The sequence below is a fragment of the Phascolarctos cinereus genome, unplaced genomic scaffold (assembly GCF_003287225.1).
Source record: "Phascolarctos cinereus isolate Bilbo 61053 unplaced genomic scaffold, phaCin_HiC Scaffold_726;HRSCAF=1367, whole genome shotgun sequence".
In the NCBI taxonomy this organism is placed as follows: domain Eukaryota; kingdom Metazoa; phylum Chordata; class Mammalia; order Diprotodontia; family Phascolarctidae; genus Phascolarctos; species Phascolarctos cinereus.
This window is the reverse complement of record NW_027556098.1, coordinates 64,520,078-64,546,692: the sequence shown is the minus strand read 5'-3', so window position 1 is coordinate 64,546,692 and position 26,615 is coordinate 64,520,078. Positions and strand designations below refer to the sequence as shown.

Sequence of the window (26,615 nt, the reverse complement as noted above, 5' to 3'; positions counted from 1 at the left end):
GGATTCTTTCAATTTCTATTTTACCCTCTGGTTCTAGAATATCAGGGCCATTTTCCTTGATAATTTCTTGAAAGATGATATCTAGGCTTTTTTTAAATCATGACTTTCAGATAGTCCAATAATTTTTAAATGATCTCTCCTGGATCTATTTTCTAGGTCAGTTGTTTTTCCCATGATACATTTCACATTGTCTTCTATTTTTTCATTCTTTAGGTTTTGTTTTATAGTTTCTTGATTTCTCATAAAGTCATTAGCTTCCATTTGCTCCATTCTAATTTTTAAGGAATGGTTTTCTTCAGTGAGGTTTTGGGCCTCCTTTTCCATTGGACCAATTCTGCTTTTTAAGACATTCCTCTCCTCATTGGCTTTTTGGACCTCTTTTGCCATTTGAGTTAGGCTATTTTTTAAGGTGTTATTTTCTTCAGTATTTTTTGGGTCTCCTTTAACAAGCTGTTGACTCATTTTTCATGATTTTCTTACATCACTCTCATTTCTCTTCCCAATTTTTCCTCTACTTCTCTTACTTGATTTTCAAAATCCTTTGTGAGCTCTTCCATGGCCTAAGACCAATTCATATTTTTCTTGGAGGTTTTGGAAGTGGGAGTTTTGATTTTGCTGTCTTCTTCTGAGTGTATGTATTGATCTTCTTTGTCACCAGAGTAAGATTCTGTAGTCTGAATTTTTCCACTGTTTGCTCATGATCCCAGCCAATTATTTGACTTTTTAACTCTTTGTTAAGGTAAGGCTCTGCTTCCAGTATGGCAGGTGTACTGTCCAAAGCTCCAGGGGTTTTGTGCAACTGTTTTCAGAGATGCTTCTGTAAATTTTCAGTTCTTCCAAGGTGGTATTATCAAAGGAGAGGTGTTTACACTTTTTCTGGCCTGTGCTTTGGTCTGTGAGTAACCACAAGCACTCTTTTCTGCCTTGGAACTGTGAGGAAGATTCCCTCTCTGTATATGCCATTGGGGGGGGGGGGTGTCTCTGCAAACTGGGCTCTACACTGCCACCAGAAGCTCTGCCACACCAGTGCTCCTCCTCACCCTACGACCACTACCCAGGACTGCAACCCAGATCCAAACACAGGCTAAACTGCTCTCCTCTTCTAGCTCGGCACAACAGACTTTTCCTATCAACCATCCAGGTTGTCTTGGGCTGGAGATTTGTTTCACTTTGTCTTTTTGTGGGTTCTTCTGCTCTAGAATTTGTTTAGGGCCATTTTTTACAGGTATTTGGAGAGGTTCGGGGGGAGAGCTCAAGCAAGTCATTGCTTTTACTCTGCCATCTTGGCTCCACCCCGCTTAATACATACTTTCAGAAATAAAGTGACATTCATACTCATTTAAGCTATTGGTTTAGATAGATTACAGTTTGGCATAAATATTACTATCAAGGGAGAATATTTGAACTATTTATGAGGCTCATCACCCGCTCAGTGCTTCTGAGAACAATAAGGACCTAACCACTTTGGATTAAAGGCATACATACTATGTTCTTTTTATGAAATGAACGGCTTGGAATGAGGTAGAAAAGAATCTTCACTTTATTTCGACTAGGAGAACCTTGTTTTCAGCCCTAACCCATTCTTCTAACTAACATATAATTGCAGAACTTAGGGCTCATAGGACAAAAATTATCTGAGGATCTATTGATAGACACTGCTGCCAATTATACAATCAATGATACAGAGATATGATAAAAAAACAGTTTATTAAACTCAGAGCTTGACTCATTGTATGCAAAACAAAACAAAACAAAAAACAGTGAGCCTTAACAGCAGTTTCAGCAACCTTACATAGGTTTTAGTTACATAAGCAGAATGAGTACAATGGAATTTCAATGAGCAAATGAGTGGGGGGGATAATGATTTACAGAACAAAAACAGATGGCAGACAGGGAAGAACTGTATCAGGCAAAACAGGAAACTAATCAGTAAACACTAGAGCTATAGTTGATATCTCAGCTTGATTTTGCAGACTTTAGCCAGTTATATGACCTGTTCATCTTAAGTAAATTGTAGTAAGAAAGTTGAGCCAGAAATTCTCTTATCATACCCTACTGAACAAGATAATCTAGAGTTTCTTGTGGCTTGTTTTTATTCTTTTTTTTTTTTTAGTAACTAAAGACACAGAACAGATCCTAATTTTGTACATTTCCAAAAAAATGCATTTTGCCCATCCTACCACATCTCGTAGCACAGAGTTGTGGGGCAAGAGGAAAAGAAAATAAAATTTTAAGAATCATCTAAAAATATAAATAGCCTCTTTGAAAGAAAGATGGTGGTGAGATTTTAGGGTCCCAGTTGAGTAGGGGAGGGACAGGACCTCTTTACTTCTGGTACAGAAGAGGTAAGCCTAGAGGATCCTAGCCCTTATGACCATATAGTCAATCTTGGTGTCTCCTCGAAAAAATCCTGACCAACACCAACACCTCCAATCCCCAATTTAGCTGGCCGGGTTGCCTTGAACATCCCCCAAATATGGGATTTTTTGCTCAAGAGATCATCAGTTCAAGAATGAATCATAACTGACTAAGTAGAAGCCAAGTCTCAAAGTGCTTACTTCCTTTGGACTCCCTAGAGCCAGTTGGGTTTGGGTGAGGTATGTAATGCTGGATTTCCTGAATGATCATTAAGGTGGCAGGGTATTTTGATGCTAACTGGAACTAGGAGACCATGAGGTGAATATGAGTGGTGCAGGTGCACAAGGTGTGGAATGTATTTGGCTGGTGTTAGGCTGGGACAGCAGTCTATGGGGGTTAACTATCACCCACCTTGGAATGATCTTCATTGGGCAGCTTCCCTATGTTCTCCAGCCTTAGGACGTAGAAGTAAAGAGCACAGATATATTAAGTCCATGTGCTCTCTCCCAGCTCCCTAAAGCCTGCATCATGGAGTCTCTGAGAAAAAGGTAGCAGGATAATAGGAAATTGGATGGTACCAGTATCAGACCTTATATCCAAGACAGCACTTGGAAATAGAAAGTCCTGCAGCGTCTGGAGAACTTCCTTATCTTCCATTGACTGGCCCTGTAGCCTTGGTGGTAGGAACATAGGCCCCTGCTCCCTCTTCCCCCAGAAGCTGACACCATGTCCCTAGGTACAGAGGTGAGAGTCTAAGTCCTCAAGTGGTCGTTGCTTTCTCCTAGTTCTTCCAAACAGGAATTCTGTTTGGGTTTTGCCGATATATCCACAAGGGAAATTGGGAAGCCCTGAAGGAAGCAGCATATTCTGGCATGTGACTCTTTGTGTGTATTTGTTAATTTGTCACAGTACTATGCTCAGACCTGGAATTCTTAGATCTGAGAAATTCTGTGGTTAGTTACATACTGCATGAGAATGCTTCTGGTATTGGAATAGATTCCTCTCCAATCCAAATAGGATGTGGTACCAAACCAAATAAAAATGGATCCCAATGTACAAAAATATTTATAACAGCTAATTTCTGGGGACAAATAATTAGAAATTGAGGGGGGATACCCATCAATTGGGGAATGGCTGAAAAGTTTTATAAATTTCACTTAATTCTGTATGTGTTTTAGAAATGAGGCCCTTATCAGAGACACTGGTTGAAAAAAATTTTTCCCAGTTTTCTTCTTCCCTCTTAATCTTGGTTGCATTGGCTTTGTTTGTGCAAAAACTTTTCAATTTAATAGAATCAAAATTATCCATTTTGCACTTCATAATGTTCTCTATCTCTTGTTTGGTCATGAATTCTTCTATTCTCCATAAATATGACACGTAAACTATTTCTTGTTCTCCCAGTTTGCTTATAGTATCACCCTTTATATCTAAATCATGAACCCATTTTGACTTTATTTTGGTATATGGTGTGAGATTTTGGTCTATGCCTAGTTTCTGCCATACTCTTTTCCAGTTTTGTCAGCAATTTTTGTGAAATAGTGAGTTCTTATCCCAGAAGCTGCGGTCTTTGGGTTTATCAAATAGTAGATTACTATAATCATTGACTACTGTGTCTTACATACCTAACCTATTCCACTGATCTACTACTCAATTTCTTAGCCAGTACCAAGTAGTTTTGATGATTGCTGCTTTATAATAGAATTTAAGATCTGGTAAGACTAGGCCACCTTCCCCTGCATTTCTTTTCATTAGTTCCCTTGATATTCTGGACCTTTTGTTATTCCAAATGAATCGTTATTATTTTTTTCTAGCTCTATACAATAATTTTTGGTAGTTTGATTGGTATGGCACTGAATAAATAAATTAGCTTAGGTAGAATTGTCATTTTTATCATAATAACTCGGCCTACCCATGAGCAACTGATGTCTTTCCAGTTATTTAGATCTGACTTTATTTGTGTGAAGTTTTAAAAACAAAGTTTTTAAAGCTTTAAAAACAAATGTTAAAAGTTGTTTTTACATGTAACTGGGGAAAAATAGAAACAAAATACTAAAAAGAAGAAAAAAATGGATCCCAACAGGCCACATATTAACTTAGAAAACCACAAATTCATATTATCTAGGTTGTATTGTATTTTTTACTTATTTTGTTAAATTACATTTACATTTTAATCTGCTTCTGACTACTGGGAGTTTTGCAAATTCATCACCTCTTGTGTAGAGCAGCATTGGTCTATGACTTTGGAACTTAGCCATGTGAGCTACACAAACTCTCTAGGTCTTAGTTTCCATAATTTTTAAATGGAAGAAATAACATTTGTACTAACTCACGTGATTGTAACAAGGAAAGTGTTTTATAAACTACAAAATAATATATTTAAGTAAGCTATTTACCAAGAGAGTTATAACAATTGAAGCTTTTCTTGTCTTTTTAGATTTACAATATACAATTTTTGCATTCTATTCAACAAACATTTGTTAAGTACCTACTGTGTGTCGTGCATTGTGCAATTCTAATTGTGCACTTATGCAATTCTAAGTCAAAAATGAAAATAGTCCCTACCTTCAAGGATCTTGATAATGTGGGTGGTGGGGTGTATACAGATAAAGATATAAAAAATACCAAAAAAAATACAAAATAATTTTAGGCAGAATACAAATAACTGGGGGGGGGGGAGGATCAGAGTAGCCCTCCTGTAGATGAGAGGTAAGAATGTATCTAGGGATTCCAAAGAGCATAGCTTAGTAAACAGAACATTCCAGGCATGGGAGACCATCTCTGAAAAGGCACAGAGGTGGGAGATGTAGAATAAGGAGAAAATACTATAAAATTAGTATGGAAAAATAGATTGGAGCATGACTGGAGCAAATGAAACACTTTTATTGTTAAACATAGGAGTTTGTATTTTTCTTAGGGGCAACAGGAAGCCACTGAAGCTTCTTGAACAGCAAAATGGCCTAGTATTTGGAGACTATTGATTTGACAGCTACATAGAGAGTTGATTAGAGAAGGGAAAGATGGAAGCAAGAAGATCAATTAGGAAGCTATTGTGATCATCCGGGGCAGAGGTGATTAGGGTGTGATCTAGGGCACTGATCATGGGACTAGACAGAATGGGAGGGATGGGGAAGGTGTGATAGAGGCATAAAGTCTTAGCAAGTAATGGACGGAGAGGGCACTAAGTGAAAATAAAGATAAATAAACAATCTTGAATGCCTCCAAGGTTGTATATCTGGGTAACTAGAAGGACGGTGGTACCTTTGATTGAAATGGGGAAATTAGGAAGAGGTGTGGGTTTAGGAGAAAACATAATGAGTTCCATTTTGGATATGTCAAGTTTGAGATGCCTATGGGTCATCCAGGTGATAATGTAGAGCAAGTAGTTAGTGGTACAAGAAGAGAGCTCATGAGAAAGATGAGGCTTGCAGCATGTATTCTAGGTACAAATGGAAACACAGAAGCTTTAAAGTTCATCTTATATGTTTGTTGGATTGAATCAAATCCTTGCTTTCCTTCTTGCTCAGAATAATTATTTATATTTGGTTGATGTCAATTCATCAATAAACATTTATTATCTGCCATAAGTTAGAGGAGACCAAAACAAAGAAAGAAAAAAGAAAAAGAAGAAAGAAAAGAAACAATTCCTACTCACAAGGAGCTTATATTCTATTGGATAATTGCTAAAATTAAAATTCTGGTTCCACAGAGTAATTTTTTGGCATCTATGTATATCTCATATTAGGCTTTGGCCATCTTAAATGGTTTTTGTTAGTTGGCTACATATTTGAGAGTTAAGAGTCTAGTTAGTAATGTGGAAACATGTTTTGTATGACCTGACATGTATAATTGAAATCAAATTGCTTACCTTCTCAAATTGGGAAGGGGGAAGAAAGGAAAGGAGAGAATTTGGAACTCAAAATTTTAATAAATGACTGTTAAAATTTTTTTACATGTAATTATGAAATATTTAATGAAATGAATAAAAATAATTTTTAAAAAAGATCTAGCCAGATGAGTTCATCGCATTCTACTGTTTCCCTACATACTCTTTTCCCCCCCTCCTTCTATAGGCAGCTAAGGATTGTAACAGGTGAATGGTTTTTTGAAGAACGGGCAAAGCGCTTCAAACAAGCCAACATTCTGGGAACAGATGTTGTCAGACAGTCCATTCTAAGAAGGAGTCCAGGTAATTTAACATTTTGAATATTAATTTCAAGAAAATAATCGTAAAGTTAGTGGGCTTGGCTTTTTACATTTTCTATTCTACAATTAATGAGCACAGAATTGAACTTCTTTAATCACTTAGGTGATCTTAAAGCCTGAAAGTATGAAGTATGTCAAATGTTTCCCCTCTTAAATGTTCATTTCATAGCAGAGAAGAAAGTATCAACATAATAAGTCTGCTGTGTTTCAATGTGTGACACACTAAGATTTCAAAATAGGGCATTTGTCATCTTCATGGTTTGATTTTTGAAACCCTTTTTGTCCTCAATATATTCTCTCATATTTGACCTTAAGGGCTCCTCTCTTTGGGAAATGTCAAAATACAAAACCTGAAACTTACAAAATCTGGAATAGTTGGTGATTATTACCAGGAAAGGATTCTTTGGTTACAGAAATATTTACCACAAAGTTTCTTTAGAGAGAATTCTTCCTTTACTTTTAAATAATATTTAAAATGTAATCTGGTTCACCAAAAATAGTATTTAAGCTTTCTTCCCAAAAGTATATTTCCTATATAAAAAGAAGAATAATTGTAGTAGTAGATGGGTCATATCCCTTAAATTTATCTACATGATATTCATTCTTTTTCTCATGTAAGAGTTGATTATCCTTGTAGGACAATGTGCTCAGTGGTCTGAACAAATTCCAGTGAGTTTTCCTGGGGTAGATCTTCTAATAAAATGGCAGGAATTTAGCACGGTGCCAAAAAAAGACTGGAGGTGGGTAAAGGTTAAGTTCAACAGCCAGTCATTATAACTTCTCTTAACAAAGCTTTCCTGCTTCCCAAAGTGGGCCCACAAGCCATTAGGCAAATGCCAAGGATGACTTTTGGAAAGGCTAGTTTATGGATCCAAAAGCTGCACCCAAGGGATCCTAGAACACTTTGGGGAGAGATGGAGGGCAGGAAAAGATCAAACTGATATACTTATTCTGTCTGTTAATAACTGCCCTACCCAATGGAAATGAACTTACAGTCAAGAGCATGACCAGCACTCTACAGAGCAGTGGCAAGTGGTGTATCTCCGAGTTCATTTTCTTTTCTTTTTAAAAAAAAAGTTTGCTTTAACAAATACTAAGTAAAATCAACTTTTACATATACATAGTAGAACAGAAAAAACAGATTGTCCATGAAATTGTTAATTTTTATTACATAGCTTGCTTTTTTAAAGCATATGATAAATATAGTATATAACTTTCAAAATTGTCTTACTTCTCTAAGCTTCATTTTGTCCTTCCTTTTTTTCTCTTCTGTGCAATTAAAAATATGCCTCAGTAACCCTCTTTTCTTTCTTTTTTGGCAGTCTTATCTCTAGTCTTCCTTTTTCTCTCATCCCCTCTCCACTTACAATTGAAAAAAGAAAGAAAAACAAAACTCCTGCACCAAATAAGCATAGACATGCAAAACAAAATGCCACACTAAGCATGTCCCAAATGTGTCTAGCTTTCTGCCTTTCTCAGTATATTAGGTAGCATGGCTCATATTCAGTCCTCTGGAATCGTGCTTGGTCATTGAATTGATCAGAGTTTTTTAGTTTTCAAAGCTGTTTTTCTTTACAATGGTGTTGCTGTTGTAAAAAATTGTTCTTCCTTATCTACTCACTTCATTCTGCATTATTTTTTCTTCCCAAATTTTTCTGAAACCATCCCTTTTGTCACTTCTCATGGTTTATCTAGTTCATTTTCCAGGTAGATAGGATCAATTTGCACCCCAGATCTCCTGTGTTTATTCTAAGGTCTATATGGAAAGAACATAGTTTTTCTACCAATGCAGTAGTATCCATGTTTGGATCTCTGCAGTCCCACTATTCCTTCATCTATGGGCTGGTCCCGATTTTAGCTGTCAAGTATGATGAGAAGCATCCAACTGATTCTTTGCTGTGATTAGTAATCACTGTTACATGAACTGATGCAAAGTGAAGTGAGCAGAACCAGGAGAACACTGTACATGTTAGCAGCAATACTGTATGATAATCAGTTGTGAATGACTTAGCTATTCTCAGCAATACAATGATCCAAGACAATTCTAAAGGACTCATGATGGAAAGTACTATCCACCTCCAGAGAAAGAACTGATGCAGTCTGAATGCAGATCAAAGCATACTTTTTTTTCACTTTCTTAGTTGTGGGTTTTTTTAATCTGTTTTCTTTCTCAACATGACCACTATGGAAATATGTTTTGCATGATGGCACATACATAATCTATGCCAAATTGCTTGCCATCTCAAGGAATGGATAGAGAGGGAGGGAGAGAATTTGGTACTCTAAATTTTAAAAAATCAGATGTTAAAAGTTATTTCACATGCAATTGGTAAAAATATTAATAAATAAAAGTAATTACTGTCTGCTTGAAACGAAAATTAAAAAAAAAAAAAACCAGAGAATCTCCCAGAAGGTGAAAAACCAGTAGCAATTAAAATGTACTTCTTTAGCATAAACTGACCTATGAGTAGACTAGGTTTCCACCCTCATTCTTTACCATCCTCTGTTTTCTATTTTTGCCTCAAAATAAATGGAAAGCTGAAGGACGACACAACCAAGAGCAAGCCCTCCAGGATTCTCAGAAACCGGATGCTTCAGCTTGCTCAGGGCAGAAGCCCACACCAGATGGACCCAAGAAGAAGGGGTAAGAAGCAAGGAGTGACCTTTTCTAAGCAGTTGTTCACCTTTTAGCCCAGCTGACCGTATAGTATTGCCATTGAATTCTCTTTAAGAGTGACTTCAAGTGTTTCATGGCAGACTAAAGATGCCGGGCACTGAGCAGTATTCTGATTTCAGTCTGTTAGGAAATGAAGCTGCACTTAGTTTTGCTACCAGGTAAGTAATACCTTAGACCAGGGGTGGGGAGTCTGAGGCCTTGAGGCCACATGTGGCCTTCTGGGTCCTCAATGGCGGCCCTTTGACTGAATCCAAAAGGGCTGCCCTTGAGGACTCAGAGTGACCTCGAGGGCACAGGTTCCCCCACCACTGCCTTAGACCAACACTGAAATTTCTGGAGGTAACATCTTAACCTTGATCAGTCATTTGAATCATTGAAAGAATTGTTTTATTCACTCTGAAGGAAAGTTTTAATAGGAGAGAAGAGTGGGAAAAGAATGAAGATAGTGGCAGTCTATGGTGTTCTGTTGAGGTTGCATGGCATTTTAAAATGAAAAGGGACCTTCAGTGTTCTTATCTTTACAAAATAAACAAAGTTTAAAATAGATGAGCTGTGTTTTCCTGGCAATATCCCAATATGAAAAAAATTTGTGTTTTTTTTAACTCTATAAATTACTGCCCAATAATCATGGAATAGCTTAATATCACTTTCTGCACAAGACTTTAGTGATTCTCATTGACAGAAGTTCTCTCTCTTCCTCCTCAAAACTTTTACAACACTATGCTTGTATCACTCTTATTGTAATTTAACATTGTATGCTATACTATAATTGTAAACGTAGTCTACTCTATTATCTGCTCGTAGCTTCAGCCCAATCAGCATTTCTGATATCCTAGGTCATCAAGTCAAGCCCCAGAAGTGAAACCTCTCTATCATTAATGTTGCCAGAACTGATTTGCAGTATCAGAACATTCTCCTAAGTCCCTCTTTTCAGTTAATTCCCAATAATTGGGGATAATTCCCTAGAATTTTTGGTACTGAGCCAAAATGATACTATGAGTAAGACTGAAAAATCAAATAAAACTTTCATGTGAATTTCTTTTAGAGACATAGGCTATTTATAAATAATAATAATAATAATGTAGGAATAAATTGTACATGGATTGTTTCAAAGGAAATTATATTACATAAATAGGCAAGTTCTATTCCAAATAACATCTATAAATGGTAGCTCAACCCCTTCACATTAATGCTAAAGATGCACACAAACATTTACACAGATACACAGAAGAATGATGTCACGTTTGGGCTCACCAGTCCCACAGCAAGAAAGGAAGAAAAGAGAGCCTGGAGATTCAATCTGCTTAGCTGGCCAACTGGAAATATTGCAGAAGGAAAACTCATTGTTTACAATCTAAAACAGAACTCAGCACAAGGCTTCATTTTATACATTGTTACAAGATAAGGCTGGGAGAAACATCAGCTGGCACATGGAGAAGGGTGTCTCTGTGGGGTAAGGGAGCTACTGCAAATGTGTGCCATTTCCTACCAGTACTTAGAGCAAACAGAAAGCACAAAGTACTACTGGAACCTGTATCTGTGTTCTGGGGGTGGGGCAAGTCTGATGTCTTTTATGGGAGGGAATAGAGATTTTCTAATCTCTTAATCTGTGACTGGTCTGCCGGAGTCCGATTGTCTTTGAACAAGAACTGGAGTAAAAGAAGGCAAAACGTAAATGAAGATATTCTCAGATGGAGTTATTCGTAATAACAATAATATGATAATAATAGCTAGCATTTATATACTGTTTACTTTGTGCCAGGCATTGTGCTAAGCACTTTACAATTACTGTCTCATTGAATCTCACAACCACTCTGGGAGGTAGGTACTATTATTATCTTCATTTTACAGATGAGGAAACTGAGGCAAACAAAGGTTAAGTGACTTGCCCAGGGTCACAGAGCTACATATCTGAAGCTGGGTTTGAACTGGTCTTCCTGACTCAATGCCCAGGGGTCAATTAACTGTACCATCTAGCTGCTATCCAATATAAATTTTTTTAATATTATAGCACCCCCTCCCTTTCTTTTACAATTAACACAATTCATCCTGCATAATGCTCTGGATGTCAAATGTCACACAAATGCATTATATAGTTACCCAAAGTCACTTTCTGCCACCTAGGGCAGAGCTATTTTAGTTATAAGTCAGCTACTATGGGCCATTTCCCTAATTTCTCCTCATGGTCAGAGGGCTCATACTCCGAACCCAATTTTAGTTAAGGGTTAGCAACCAAGGGCCAAATTCCATTCAGAAAGAAGCTACCAAAGAAACAAAGGAAATCATCATTCTGGTTCAATTACATTGCCTGGAAACCTGCCCCCTCCTCCTTCTCAGATTGTTTATTTAATTCTGTTCTATAAACACTTATTAAACAATACAAGGCATTGGGGAACTGGAGGTATCTAAACAGATAAAGCATTTACCCTGATCTCAAAGAGCTTACAGAGAAGACTGGTTTATTAATACTACCCACTTCTGATCTTACTTCATATAGAAGATGAGTGCATTATTGATAATTATGGTGTTGCCAATGATATTATAAATAGGAGTTAGTGTTATCATTATATAGCTCCTTGTAGATCTCAAAATTAGAACTATAACTAGAGTATGACATGGGGTTGGTGGAGGGAAATAACTGGGGATTTTCCCCTGGATACCAGGATTTAAAGGGTGCAAAATGTTAAGAGAAACATTTCCTTTTGCATCTAGAAAACAACTGATTCTTAAGCACCCAACAAGCACAATTAATTAAAATAAAAAGCTCTAACAACTAGTTTTTCTTCTTACTCAAGTGAATTTGTCTCAGCTACTTCTTGTATTTTCATGCCATGAATTACAAAGTGGATCTGAGAGCCATTTTGTGCTGCTTGTTCCGTACATTACTTGTTCCCTACAAACTACTAATACCTACTTTATTCAAACATCTCACCCCTAACAATCTGATACCATGCACATCCTTCCAACAACCAAGACTGGGCTCTGGTCCACCTCTAAGATGAAAGAGACAGACCACTGCCCCCTTTTCCTTCCTCCTCAGTTGCTGGCCACAGTGAGGAGACCAGAACTCCCTCTAGCCTTCTCTTTGTCCTTTGAGAGAAGTCAGACTTTGTTAAAAGGGGGCTTTTTCTCCCTCAGAATTATTACTCTAATATTACTGCAAAGAGGATTGAAAAATGTTCTCCTTTAGAAAAATTTTGGAATTTTGTTTTAAAACTTTTCCTTATTTTATCTATTTTTTTAAAATCAATTACAGATTTCTGCTTAGCAAGTTCAGATCAGCAACCCGAGGGGAAATCATAACTCTGAAAACTGAAAGTGGAAGGAGCTACAGCTTGGACCTGAACTCCTCTCATTTTCATAACCCAAGGTCATCATCTGGTTCTGACAGGTAAAGAACATGCACATTTAATGGTACTAGAAATTAGGCATAAAATTAACACTTTTTAGAATAAGTAGGACTTCCAATAACTCAACTGTTACATCTAAGATTTTTTATTCTCCTAGAACCTTAACTAATTCCTAGGGTACTGATAGGATTTGTAATACTTGAAGCTGAAAGATTTTTTATCAAAACTGTAATTAGTAATATGTGACCTGAAAAATTCTCTCAAGACCATACTTATCTGGACTGGGGGAAGCAAAGGGCATCTTGTAACTTCCTGTTTTAACTTACTAGCAATTGCCACCTAGATATTAAACTTAGTTGTCTAGGTTGCTGAAAAAGTGCTGTCAGCATCTTCGATATTTCAGCACTCTATGTAGAAGCCCTAGTTTGCCCTACTTTCATTTTACTTCTGTATTTTATTCTTAATCAATAAATTAGTACACATTTGAAGCACCTACTGTGTGCCATGCACTATGCTAAGTGCTGAGAATACAAAAAGAGTTAAAAGGCAGCCCCTGCCCTCAAGAAGCTTACAATCTAATAGGGGAGATAATATGCAAACAAATATATACAAAACAAGCCATATGGTACACACACACACACACACACACACACACACACACACACACACACCACAACAAGGATAAGTAGGAAATAATTGACAGAGGAAGGGCACTGAAATTAAGAGAAGGTGGGAAAGGATTACAGTAAAAATGAGATTTTAGTTGAAACTGAAAGGAAAGCAAGGAGGTCTGTAGTCAAAGATGTGGAGGAAGAGCGTTTCAGGCATTGGAGACAGCCATACAAAATGTCCAGAGTGGAGAGATGGAGTGTCTTGTTCATGTAATAGCCAGGAGGTCAGTGTCACTGGATCAAAAAGTACATGTTAGGGAATAAGGTATGTATGAATACTAGAAAGGTTGGAAGGGACTAGGTTATGAAGGGCCTTGAATATCAAACAGAGCATTTTGTATTTTGTTCTCTATTCAGTTGTGGTTATAATATGCTGGGACAAAAGTTTTTTTTATGGCTTAGAATCCAATGGCGTAGCTTAAAGGGGAGAAGCTATAAAGAAAGGAAATGTTTTCTTCATTGACTGCTTGATCCTTTTGTGTATAAAGTTCTCAAAAAGAAGCCTACATAGCACCATTATGTTTCACCAATTCTGCAAAAAAGTATTTAGAAATAAAGCATTAGCTTTATTATTAGCATTACTATTTTCGAAAAGTGAATTGGTCTGCAGCCCTATTTCCTTCCTCCCTCTGACTTTTCTCCACTTCCTCCTATTCCAGGTCACTAAGGTGAGCATATTCTTGAAATGGTGACTCTTTAACATTCCCTAATAAACGCAGAAATCAAAAGAGACAACAATAGTCAATAGACAAGAGGGGCAGAATGCATTGCCTTTATTTTAAGTCAAATGCATCATTCTTATAAATCCCTAGGGAAATAGTCCAGTGCCTATTCTCATAGCTGCTATGTGATGAAAAACAGAGGTGAATGAGCGAAGAAATCTGCACTTGTTAGTCATCAGGGTCCACGGGAAGAATCCTTTTGGCTAAAGGAGATAAATGGTCATTTGCTCCCCTGGAATGGCGGTCTGAGAGGTAGGATGATGGTACATAGTAGTGTGCAACTGATAGGGTCTAGTTTTCTTGTAACTTCTGCAAATGCAATGATTCTTCTCTGGCATCTATTACCTAACATCAGGTAGCAAGATTGCCTGCCTTGAGCACCATTTTCTACTTATTTTTCAGCAGTGACACACCATAATTGCCTTTCTTCTTCTAAGGCCTACCTTTTCTTTTTCTTTTCTTAGAATTAGATGGTATTCCACACTATGCATTGAGAATCTAAGTCATAAATGTCATTTCTCCCTGTACGAGTGCTTTCCCCAGACACAGTCCCCACAAGCAAGTTATAAGAAATAACTGAGGCTGTAGAGTGGAAAGGTAGCAGGAAAATGGAATAATTTTTCCCAGAATTCAGGGAAGAGTTTCACTACTTGAGAATTTGATGGCATTTTAAACTTGTGTCACTGTAAACTTGAAAGGAGGATGGGAGAAAATGAAAGGGGGGGGGAATTATGAGAGGTTAGTATTTGAAGGGGATAGAAGAAATAAGAGAATGGAGTGGAAGAAGGGTCAGTCATGAGATGGCTGGAGTTGAGTTGAACACAAGGGGAAGAGTAACCGGACACCTAGAATGTCTTTTATCCATTCTGCTATTTCCTCTGGGAAACCTCTCAGCGTCCAATAATCCTGACTGGGATAATTACCTATATTACAGTATTAAAAAGAAAATAAGGATCCAGCAAAAGAGACAGCAAAGATTTTAAACCTTTGTATGACCTGGTTGCCATGGCCTGAGAAACGCAGCCTTCTAGGTCTATACATACACCCATGATAAGGTCCTAAATCATGTTGAACAGCAGATGTGTTCATAAAAAAAGAGATTCACCTGTAAAAAAAAATTGGATGGGATACTGTTAAAGGTCCTGTGAATGAAACACTTTGATATACATTTCAGTGATTAAATTGTAAAAAGGAGAAAGTGTAAAAAGAATGAATGATAAGACTGCATTGTCTGGCTCGTGTGAAAAGTGGGTTAGAACCTACTCTGCTGTTTGAAATTCAGGGTGCTTGGCACTTTCTTAGCAGGAGTGCGGGCCACATTCCCCAACCTGACAACTACATTCTTCACACCGCTGAGTCCATTATCCACTTGGCTGGGTTTGCTTCTCATATTTTATCAACTGCAGAGCATAAGGAACCACCAGTTGGAGGGTACAAAGCACAAAGTACTGGTATTTCCATGTACTAGCTTCTTTTTCACAGAATATTGAGATGCTGTTATTAGTTTAGGGGGGAAAACGGTGAAGATTATCTGAATTTAATAAGAGGTTTCTATGATAAATAAAATAAGAATATTTTTGTCAGGGAAGAGAAGATAAAGAATGTCAGAAATTGTAGGACTGAAAAGACTTTTTGGAAGTGTTTATATCACTCACAATACTAAATACTCACGTGTGTGTGTGTGTGTATAGACATGTATATATAGACATATAATACCTCATTTTATTGTGTTTCACTTTATTGTGTTTTGCAAATATTGTGGGGTGTTTTTTTCTTAATTTGAAGACTTGTGGCAACCCTGTATCGAGCAAGTCTATTGGTGCCATTTTTCCAACAGCATGTGCTCACATTGTGTTACATTTTGGTAATCCTTACAATATTTCAATCTTTATTAAGCCATAAGCTCTTTGATCTGTTTCCCAACTCACTTTAGTATTATATTTCTACCTCTTGACCGATACCCCCAGTGATATCCCAAGATACTGACTGAGGTTAAAATTTCATCCCTTTACTGATTTAGGAAGGGGTAGGAATCAAACTTCCAACATTCATTATGTTTCATTACTGAAAAAGCTGATTTTTTTTTTATCAATTCTGATAGTAAAGTCTTTAGAGTCAGAAGGTATTTTAGATATTTTCTAGTATGACCTTATTTTAAGAAACTGAGACCCAGAGTAATGGTGCAACTTAAGGCCATGGAGCACAGATTCAGAAGGACCTTAGAAGTCATCCAATCTACCCAGCCCTCATTTTATAGATGAAGGTGGATTTCACAAGGTTACGGAGGTAGAGGCAGCATAGTGTAGTCAAAAGAGCATTGATGGTACATTCAGAAGACTTGGGTTCAAATCATGCATTTGACACTCAATACTTGTGTGATCTTGGGCAAGTCGGTCAGTCAGTAAACATTTATTAAGCACCTACTTTGTGCCAAGCACTGTGCTAAACTCAAGGAATTCAAAGAAAGGCAAAAGACATGGAGCTCTCTATCTAATGGAGTAGACGATCTGCAAACAACTGTGTACAAACAAGCTACATACAGGATAAACTGGAAATAATCAGCAGAGGGCAGGCTCTAGAATTAAGTGGAATTGGAAAAGGTTTCTTGTAGAAGATGGGATTTTAGCTGGAATTTTAAGGAAGCCAGGAGGCAAAGAAGAGGAGCATTCCAGTAGCAGGGGCCAACCAGTGAAAATGCCAGGAATCTGGAGAGGTGAAGTATAGTCATCCCTCAACATTTCCAGGGGTTAGGAGTGCAGGACCCTTGCGAATGTGAAAAATCATAAATAGCTCCAGGCTCCACCCCAAACCTTCATTTTTAATAATTTTGATCATATTTATTCAATACACAGAACAAGTGAAAAGGTTGCAGTTCTATACAAAAAAGATTAGCATCTCACACACTTTACAGAGTCTTCTCAGTTGTTGCTTTATGGATTTCTTTCTACGAAAAACATAAGATCCAGTGATCACTCAGGGAGAAAATCATGTGACTGTGTCTGGATGGCAGAGAGACAAAGTGAAGGCTGGTAGTTCTTTAACACATTGAAACATTTAATAAAATTTGGTTGTTTTTGATAAATTTATATATGTATATTTATGGTAGTAAATGATAAAATAGATTAATAATATACAGTATTTATGCATTTGTGGCCTACTACTTTTTTTTTAGTTTTGTTTACATATGTGTGTGGTCTGTGATTTTCCACAGTGTGGCATAAATCTCCAAAAATTCCCATTTAATTAACCGTCAATTCACAAATGTGAGTTGTGACACAAAACTGCAAATGTGAAACCTGCAAATGTCAAAGGATGATTGTAATTTGTTTGAAGAATGGCAAGGAGGCCAGTTTTACTAGATTGAAGAATGTATGGGAGAGGGGTGTGGTAAGATGTAAGAAGCCTGAGAAGGTATGGGAGGCAGGTAATAAAGGGCTTTGAATGGCAAATAGAGGATGTGCATTTGATCTTTGAGGTCTGGGAGCCATTTGGAGTTTGTTTATTGGGGTGTGGGAGAGAGAGACATGGCCAGATCTACATTTTGAGAAGATTCCTTTGACAGCCAAGAAGAAGATAGACTGGAGTGGAGAAAGACTTGTGATGGGGAGACCAACCAGCACTATTGAAGTAGTCTAGGTCTGAGGTGATGGAATGTCTGCACTAGGATGAGACCATTGTCAGAGGAGAGAAGTGGGGCACATCTGGGAGATGTTAGAAAGATAAAATAAATAGGCCTTGGCAACAGATTGGATATTGGGGATGAGAGAGAATGAGGAGTAAAGGATGCTGTCTACGCTATGAGCCTGGGAGGCTAGTACAGTGGCATATTAGACAGTAATAGAGAAGTTTGGAAAGGGAAGGGTTGGGGAAGGGGGAAATAATGAGTTCAGTTTTGGATATGTTGAGTAGACATCTCATCTACAAGACATCTCATTCAAGTCCGACAGGCAATTATAAGTGGGAGAATGGAGGTCGGCAGAGAGGTTAGGACTATATAAGTAAATCTGAGAATCATTAGCATAAGGATGACAGTTGAGTCATGGGAACTGATGAGATCACCAAGTGTAGTAGTATAGAGGGAGAAAAGAAGAGTGCCCAGGGATACCCCTAGTTAGCAGGATTGAGCTGAACAAAGACCCAGCAAAGGAGACTGAGAAGGAACAGTCAAATAGGTAGGAGGAGAACAAGATGGGAGTGATACCCTGAAAGCCTAGGGAGAAGAGGATATCAAGGAGATGCTATATAGAGGTTAAGAAGGATGAAAACTGATAGCAAGCCAATATTTTTGGAGATCAATGGTAACTTTGGAGAGAGCAGTTTTAGGTGAATGAGGAGGTCAGAAGTCAGACTATAGAGAGCCCTCTTAAAGAGTTTAGCCACAAAAAGGAGGAGAAATATAGGATGATTGGATCAAGTGAGGGTTTTTTGAAAATGGGGGAGATATGGGCATGTGTATAGGTAAGTGGGAAGCAGACAGTAGACGGAGAAATTGAAGTCATTTCATATTTCTTGTTCTCATTCAGTTTCCTCATCGGTACAATGAAAGTATTAGACTAAATGGCCCCTGAAGTCTCTTCCAAATCTAAACCTATGATCCTAAGAGATGGGATTTGAGCCCAGTGCTCTGTCTCTAAACCTAGTGCTCTTTCCAATGCTCTACATTTATATGGGTAGGATACAGCAGAGAAAAAAATTCAGACTGTGAACCTCTCATTCCAAAAATCTCCTGCTCTTTCTACTACCATCTCTGGATTTTGTTAGGAAAACATGCAGAAATGCATTTCAAATGGGTAGTGACTGATTGCTACAAAGAAGCAAAGGAGAATTTTATATATATAAAATATATATATATATATATATATATATATATTCACATCCACATATACATATACACATATAATTTGTGTATATACATATATGTTTATGTTTATATAGTATGTATTCCATATATGTATATGTAGTAAATGTATATATGTATATATGTATGTGTATATATGTATATATACTAAATGAAAAGTGATACTTGGCATTTTTAAAAAATCACTTTACTTATTCACAGACTAGATTGTTTCATTTTCTGTTTTTCCTGTTAACATTCTCTATCATGTGGCTTGATTAGAAATTTGTTACTAGTGAACGGTCCTAATTTGCCTGTTTAATTTTTTTCCCTTCTCTCTTCCCTCCTGTAAATCACACTTGTTCATTGCTCAACAGGAAGCCCAAGACTGATGTTTACATTCTCTCTGAAACATCCAGAATTGTTTTTATTTGCTCCAAAGAGGATGCTACAGACCTCACTAGTCAGAACAACTCTAAGGCTGCATCGGGTTTTGAATCTAAACACTGCTCTCCTCTAACCCTTAGGAAACCTTCTCTGTTGTCCCTGCCCCTGTCGTCAGCCCTCATGACTGTTTGCAGCTTGAGTAGAGCAAACAGTTTTTTTAATCAGTTCTCTCTGTAAAGTTGAATCCATTGCATCCATCCCCATTATCAAATGTTACATCCTTTCTTCGTTTCAAAGAAGTGAAATGATTTTCACATGAATGTGTGATTACTGCCATCTATAGAGGGAAACTAATAAACTAAGGACAAAATGTAACACTAGCCACTGTCATTAGCAACTGAATATGGCCTAGCACAGGAAGGCATCTCATAGACCCCGGAATCAGTGGCACAGAGCCAGCTAGAATTACTGCACTTTATGAAATTTTGGGTAAAGGCTGTAACTGTTGGCTAGTTTGTACAACAAATTTATTTTCCTCACCAAACTGAAATGTCTAATTCTAAGGCTAGCACATTATTGCCATTCTATCAATCTTATTCTCTAATGTAGTTTATGACATATTTGTCATTTAAAAGGGCGAGTAATTAATCAACTAACTCCTTTTAGGCCCTTCCCCTGTACTTCAAGTACCTGGCCTCTTGAAAACTGTATTCCTTAGGTACTTATTTAGGATAGACAGGGATAACTGAGATAGTTGGGGACATAACATAATCTGCTCACCTATACTTCTTTATATTTTACAAAAATAAATAAATTCTTAATAAAGAAAACAGCTGGAGAGGCAGCTAAGTGGCACAGTGGATAGAACTCCAGCCTTGGAGTCAGGAGAACCTCAGTTCAAATTCATCCTCAGACACTTACTAGCTGTGTGACTCTGGGCAAATCAGTTAACCCCAATTGTCTTGCCAAAAAGCAAAAAAGAAAGAAAGAAAGGAAGGAAGGAAGGAAGGAAGAAAGAAAGAAGAAAGGAAGGAAGGAAGGAAGGAAGGAAGGAAGGAAGGAAGGAAGGAAGGAAGAAAGAAAGAAAGAAAGAAAGAAAGAAAGAAAGAAAGAAAGAAAGAAAGAAAGAAAGAAAGGAAGGAAGGAAGAAAGGAAGAAGAAAGGAAGGAAGGAAGGAAGAAAGAAAGAAAGAAGAAAGGAAGGAAGAAAGAAAGAAAGAAAGAAAGAAAGAAAGAAAGAAAGAAAGAAAGAAAGAAAGAAAGAAAGAAAAAGAAAGAAAGAAAGGAAGGAAGGAAGGAAGGAAGAAGAAAGGAAGGAAGGAAGAAAGAAAGAAAGAAGAAAGGAAGGAAGAAAGAAAGAAAGAAAGAAGAAAGAAAGAAAAAGAAAGAAAGAAAGAAAGAAAAAAGGAAGGAAGGAAGAAAGGAAGAAAGAAAGAAAGAAAGAAAGAAAAAAGGAAGGAAGGAAGGAAGGAAGAAAGAAAGAAAGAAAAGAAAGAAAGAAAGAAAGAAAGAAAGAAAGGAAGAAAGAAAGGAAGGAAGAAAGAAAGAAAGAAAGAAAAGGGAAGGGGAGGGGAGGGGAGGGGAGGGGAGAGGAGGGGAGGGGAGAGGAGGGAGAGGAGGGAGAGAGGGAGAGGAGAGAGAGGAGAGAGAGAAGAGAAGAGAAGAGAAGAGAAGAGAAGAGAAGAGAAGAGAAGAGAAGAGAAGAGAAGAGAAGAGAAGAGAAGAGAAGAGAAGAGAAGAGAAGAGAAGAGAAGAGAAGAGAAGAGAAGAGAAGAGAAGAGAAGAGAAGAGAAGAGAAGAGGAGAAGAGAAGAGAAGGGAAGAAAAAAACAGCAGGGCATGCTGGCCACACATCCCTACTCCTGGGGAGGCTGAGGTTGATGGATTTCTATAATTTGGGAGTCCTGAACTGCATTGGGTTAACCCAGCCGGGTATCCCCATTCTCCCCACTGACCAACACCAACATGGTGAGCCTCCTGGAGGGGATGGAAGCATTGATTAGCCTAACTGGGGAGAATCTGGCCCAGGATGAAAATAAAATTGGTCAAAGCTCCTATGAAGAGCAGAATGGGAGTTGGCATCTATAGTCTCTGCTCTTTCAGCATGGGTGAGTTGGGAAAACCAGGAAAAGAAAGGAGAGAAGAGAAAGAGGGGAAGAGAAAGGAAGCAAAAGAAAGAGAAGGAAAAGGAGAAAGAAAGGAAAGAAAAGGAGAAAAGAAGATATAAGGAAGGAAGGGGGAAGGGAAAGAAGGGGAGAGAAGGGAAAGGGGAAGGGAAGGGAAAGAAAGGAACAGAAGAGAAAGGGAAAAGAAAGAGAAAAGAAAATAGCACACACACTAAGTAACTTTTTTTTTTTACAAATAATGTAAAATTCCATAGTAGAGGCAAGGTTAAAAAGGAATACTAACTCCCAAGTATAAATTAACTATCCTGATCACTACTCAATTTATAATACATAAGTTTAGCTATATAAACATTTATTTTCCTTTATGTCTGAAACACAAGTTCTTAACCTTTTTTTATATCATGAATCCCTGCAACCAATCAATAAAATCAATAAACATTTATTAAACATATCCTACCATGTGCAAGGCACCGTGCTAAATATTGCGAATGCCAAAAAAAAAGTCTCACACCTCAAGGAGTTTACAGTCTAATTGGGGGGGGGGGTCAGTATGCAAACAAATATTTACAAAGTGAACCATATATAGGATAAGTGGGAATAATACAAAGCAGGCACTAGAATTAAGAGGGGTTGGGACAGGCTTCCTGTAAAAGATGAGATTTTAGGTGAGATTTAAAGGAAGGCAGGGAAACCTATTCTTCTGAGAGTCTAATGCTGAGATTTAAAAAATACAATAATTATACCGACTTATGGTATCTATGTATGTATGTGTGTGTATGTATATACATTATATACATATATAAACAACTTCACTGACCCTGAGTTAAGAACTCCTAGGGGCTACACTAAGCCTTTTGTCTCTCTCTGTCTCTCTCTCCCTCCCTCCCCCTTCCTCCCTCCCTCCCTCTCTCTCTCTTTCTCTCTCTTCCTGGTTACTCTTCATCTTTTTGTCTTTCAGATCCTGGTTATTGTGCCAGCTGTCCCCAAAGAAAGGCCTTAGGTCTGGTTATTATTGTTTTGGGCTAAGAGCCAAGGGGTATTAATTACGTTCTTAACTACTCTCTTTTACTTTGAGGGCACAAACTACTCTTATCTTTTACTTAAATCCTCCTACCTCTGGGCTCCTGAGCCTCTAAATGTAATAATAGTCTCCTCTCAGGTTCTGAACTGACCTCACTGCTTGCCCCTAAATTAAAAGCTTTCCTCCTTGGTCAATGGTTCTTGCTTATGTGTTTTCTTAAAGGGGCCTGACCCCTAATTTTGTGTATCTTAAAATCACCAAATTTAAACAGAACATTTAAAAAAATATATGAATATTTTTGCACAACTACTGCTGCCAGTGGCAATAAACTGACTTTCTTTTGAAAAAAGAGAAGAGACATAATATTTCAATGGGACTGCCATCTTGTTGACAATTGATATGAATCTCAGTCCAATGGTACAGATCACAGCTCATCCATGCCTTCATGCCGTATCATATTGTGCGATCACACCACCCCTAGTACCACCTTCTTTTTAGATTGTTGTGTTCCAAAATTTGCATCCATATAGAATCTCTACGGTGGCTTCCTCAAACACAGGTCCTGCCAAGCTAATAATGGTTCTCTGGAGCCATGAACAGTTTTATTTGTGTGTGTGCATGTGTATATGTATATAAGTACATATACTTGTGTATATATATATATATACATATATATATAAAACACTGTGACATAATTTAGTTATGTTTTTATTATTGTTAGTAATAATTTTAATTTTAAAATTGTAAATTTTTATATGTATATATTGTGTGGTACAGCTGCCCAAAATTAACACTCAGAGATTTTCTAGGTATAAAGTGAAAGATTTATTACGTTCGCAAGAAGCGGGCGTCTGCTTCCTCTGGCAGTCTGAGTGAAATGAGGCAAGGCACAAAGGCCAGGACAAAGGTTATATAGCCCTAACACAGAGATACCCACCCACCACTGGCTTTGAATTCCCATTGGACAGGAATTTCAGCCTTACAATCTAAAACATGAAAATCTACCCCAGAAACAAGAAACCACATTATAATACTACCAATACTAGCTATTTATCTTTATTTAGTAATTAGCCATTACCTAATGGTGATGTAACAATACAAATCATGTGATTTCTAGGAACCTGAAACTTAGGCCTGTTCAGGTTAGTGTAACCAACCTCGAGTTTGCAACAGTCTAAGACATTGCTACAGTCAGCCCATCTGAGAGATCTCACATTGTTTACATTGTTTTACTCAGTCAAAAACCAGAGTCTTGACAAAAGTTTGCAAAAAGGAGAGATGTCTTTATTGATTTTCCCGAGAAAGTGCACCCCCCCCCGCCACCCCTGTGCTGCCTAAGCTGCCCGGAGAGTATGAGTGCACTTTAAGAAAAGATTATATAGACCCTAAGGCAGCAGCCCACCCTAACCCCCTTCCCCTCCGCTCATTGACTGAGCCTCAGGTATACAATCTATTCGTGTAAAAACTACCCCAGTGACAGAGAGAACAAAGAGGTATAGAAATTATGTTAGCATGTTCCCCTTTTCAGGGCCTCACAGTTTCAGCAGCCTTTTACCCAGGGTCATATAACTAGCTAGAGGATGAGATAGACAGGATGCTCTTATGGCTCAGGAATTTCTGCTAACACTAAGAGTAGGGGAGGGAGAAGGCTAGGGGAGGGGGTCTTGTATTCTGAGGGGTCTTCACTTAGTGTTGGTACACATGTGCCACTCAAAACAACAGTACCAGAACCATTAACAAGAACTAATGACCCTTTGAGGAGGCTTCACTTCTGAGAGATCATCTCTCACAATATCCTCAGTGGTTATTTAAAATTAAAATTATTATTATTATGATAAAGATATAAAATCCATTTTAATTAACTAATCTTAAGTATTACAAATAATATTAATATAGATTTAAAATTAAAATTATCATGTATGTACAACTATCTATGGATGCAGAGAACTGTTGGTGAAATATATATGTAATAATTGTCATAATAGTTAATAATAGTTGTCATAGATCATTATTTTCCCCCATCCTGTTCTCTTATATATTTTATTCTCTGTACTCCTTGCTTTCTGTTTATTTCAAGTTGTTGCATTTTCTTTTCCTTTTAATCTTCACTATCACCTCTTCAAGCCTAGGGTTTGTTTTGTTTATGACTAATCCCTTCCTGAATTGATTCTTCCCTCTACCAGTCTCATATCCCTGTTGAGTTGAATGTAACCCTACACTAAACTCTTCACTTTGTGTGTTCTGCCCTCTTTTGGACAGTTTAAATGAAAGTGAAGGTCAAGTGACAACAAAAACACTATGATAAAATTTACTTATATATTTTATTATTGTTATTAATATTGGTAATAATAATCTTAAATCATCACTAAGGTACCTTCCAGTTCTCAAATTCTGTGATTCTAGAGTTAAGATGTTGAGTTTCTGTGTTAGAGAAAAGCTTAGAGGCATTGAGGATGTTTTACCCTCTCTCTTCCTTGTACTCAATTATGGGCCCAACTCACTGTCTGTTTGGAGTATCTCTCTGAGACAAAGGTTCTCAACTTTCTTTGTGTGTCACCGACCCCGTCAGTATCTGGTAAGGACCGGGGACCCTTTTTTTGAATAGTGTTCTTACATGTTTAAAATCAAATGTATTATTAAAAAGGAATCCAATTATGTTCAAATGAAGAGGTAAATTTTTTCTCACCCAAATTCATGGACCCCCTGGAATCTGTCTGTGGACATCTTAGGGATCCATGGATCCCAGGTCTAAAATATGAATTCATGGGCTGATTTGATGGACAATTAATCCAGTTATGTGTGACAGGCTAGACAGTAAGGATTCATCCTCTGTGTGTATGTGTGTGTGTATGTGTGTGTGTGTGTGTGTGTGTGTGTGTGTGTGTGTGTGTGTTTCCCTGAGTAAATTATTAAGTTGGTCTCTTTGGAGGGGTCACAGATCATATTGATCCCTGTAGCATTGTGGGTAAATAAGGGCATTGGGAGACCCAATAGGAAAATCCTAGTTCATTTCAAATATGTGATTCTCTTGATATTAATAATTTGAGGATCATTGAACAGAACTATCTATGTCATTACACTTTTCAAAGAATCTTGTATGACCTTTGGTTTAATTCAGCAAGCATTTATTAAGCATCTACCATATGTGAGGCACTGCATTAGGTGCCTGGAATACAAAGACAAGAATGAAACAGTCCCTGCCCTCGAGTTGCTTACACTCTTACTGGTTGGAAAACACGTACACAGACAAGTTTGTCAAAATTTATACAGTAAAGAGAAATTAATTTATAAGATAGAGGACAACACTAACAACTTCTGTTTCATTGGGAATTTTCAGGTAGCTAACCTCACCAGTTCCGGCAGCTGCTCCGTCTTTTAAAATTGCATCCCATGCAAAGTAGCACAGAAGGCACCAATGATCTTTATTTGTAAACCTGTAACTCCATAAGATATTTCTGGATAAATCAACCATTCACTAAATAAAATCTAGACTTCTTACCGCGTAAGGCCCCGCAACAATCAAATTCCAGCACATCTCACGAGCCTTTTTTTTAAAAAATAGAACTCAGTCACATGTAAGCTGGGCTCCAGACAAAACTTACGAGAGCGGATCTTACTAGAGTGTCCTCTCAATATGCATCCTTATTTTATGGCTTCTGTTTCTTTGCTGTGCCTTCAGCTGCCCCTACATATAACAGGAGATTGGTTTGGAGGAACTTGAGCCCGTTTAAAACAGAATTTAATCTTATTGGAGTAGGAAATAGAGAGCTATTGAAGGATTTTGAGCAGAGATTATGTCGACTCAGTAGTGGCTGATGGGTCCTTAGTGTGGGATCAACTCCCTTTCACAGTAGTTAGCCTGTGCTATTATGACAGTCATTTTGTTAAGTCACTTCCTTGCCAGGTTTTCCATTTCTGTTCCTCCTCCATATTAATGGTGGACTTTGCTACTTTTATTTTTTTTTATTCAGGGGAAATGACTCACCAGACATCAGCGAACAGGAGGCTAATCCCATGAGCCTGAAAGGGAACCAGGGCAATGGCACCCTTCCTTGGACATGGAGGTCACCAGCCCCAAGTACCCGCACCATGAGTTCGGCTAGCAGCAGAGTGAGTGGAGGCCATCATGACTAACCATACAGCAGGCTATGCTGTTGCACTCTGGCTATACTGGGCACAACTGTTCCTGTAATCAGATTTTGTTTGTTGTTGTTGTTGTTTTTTCTTAATCTCCATGAAGGTGAGGTTGCTTTTTGTTTATTCCC

General features: G+C 37.7%; 1 protein-coding gene across 1 annotated transcript in view; it reads left to right on the top strand.

Annotated features, from left to right (window-relative positions):
* Window positions 1-26,615, top strand: part of SYTL5 (synaptotagmin like 5) — a 148,527-nt gene that overhangs the window by 68,657 nt on the left and 53,255 nt on the right. The window contains exons 4-7 of the mRNA XM_020979637.2: window positions 6,429-6,544; window positions 9,100-9,205; window positions 12,495-12,629; window positions 26,322-26,460. Of these exons, the coding sequence (XP_020835296.1) occupies window positions 6,429-6,544; window positions 9,100-9,205; window positions 12,495-12,629; window positions 26,322-26,460 (496 nt within the window). The remainder of the gene's footprint in view (window positions 1-6,428; window positions 6,545-9,099; window positions 9,206-12,494; window positions 12,630-26,321; window positions 26,461-26,615) is intronic.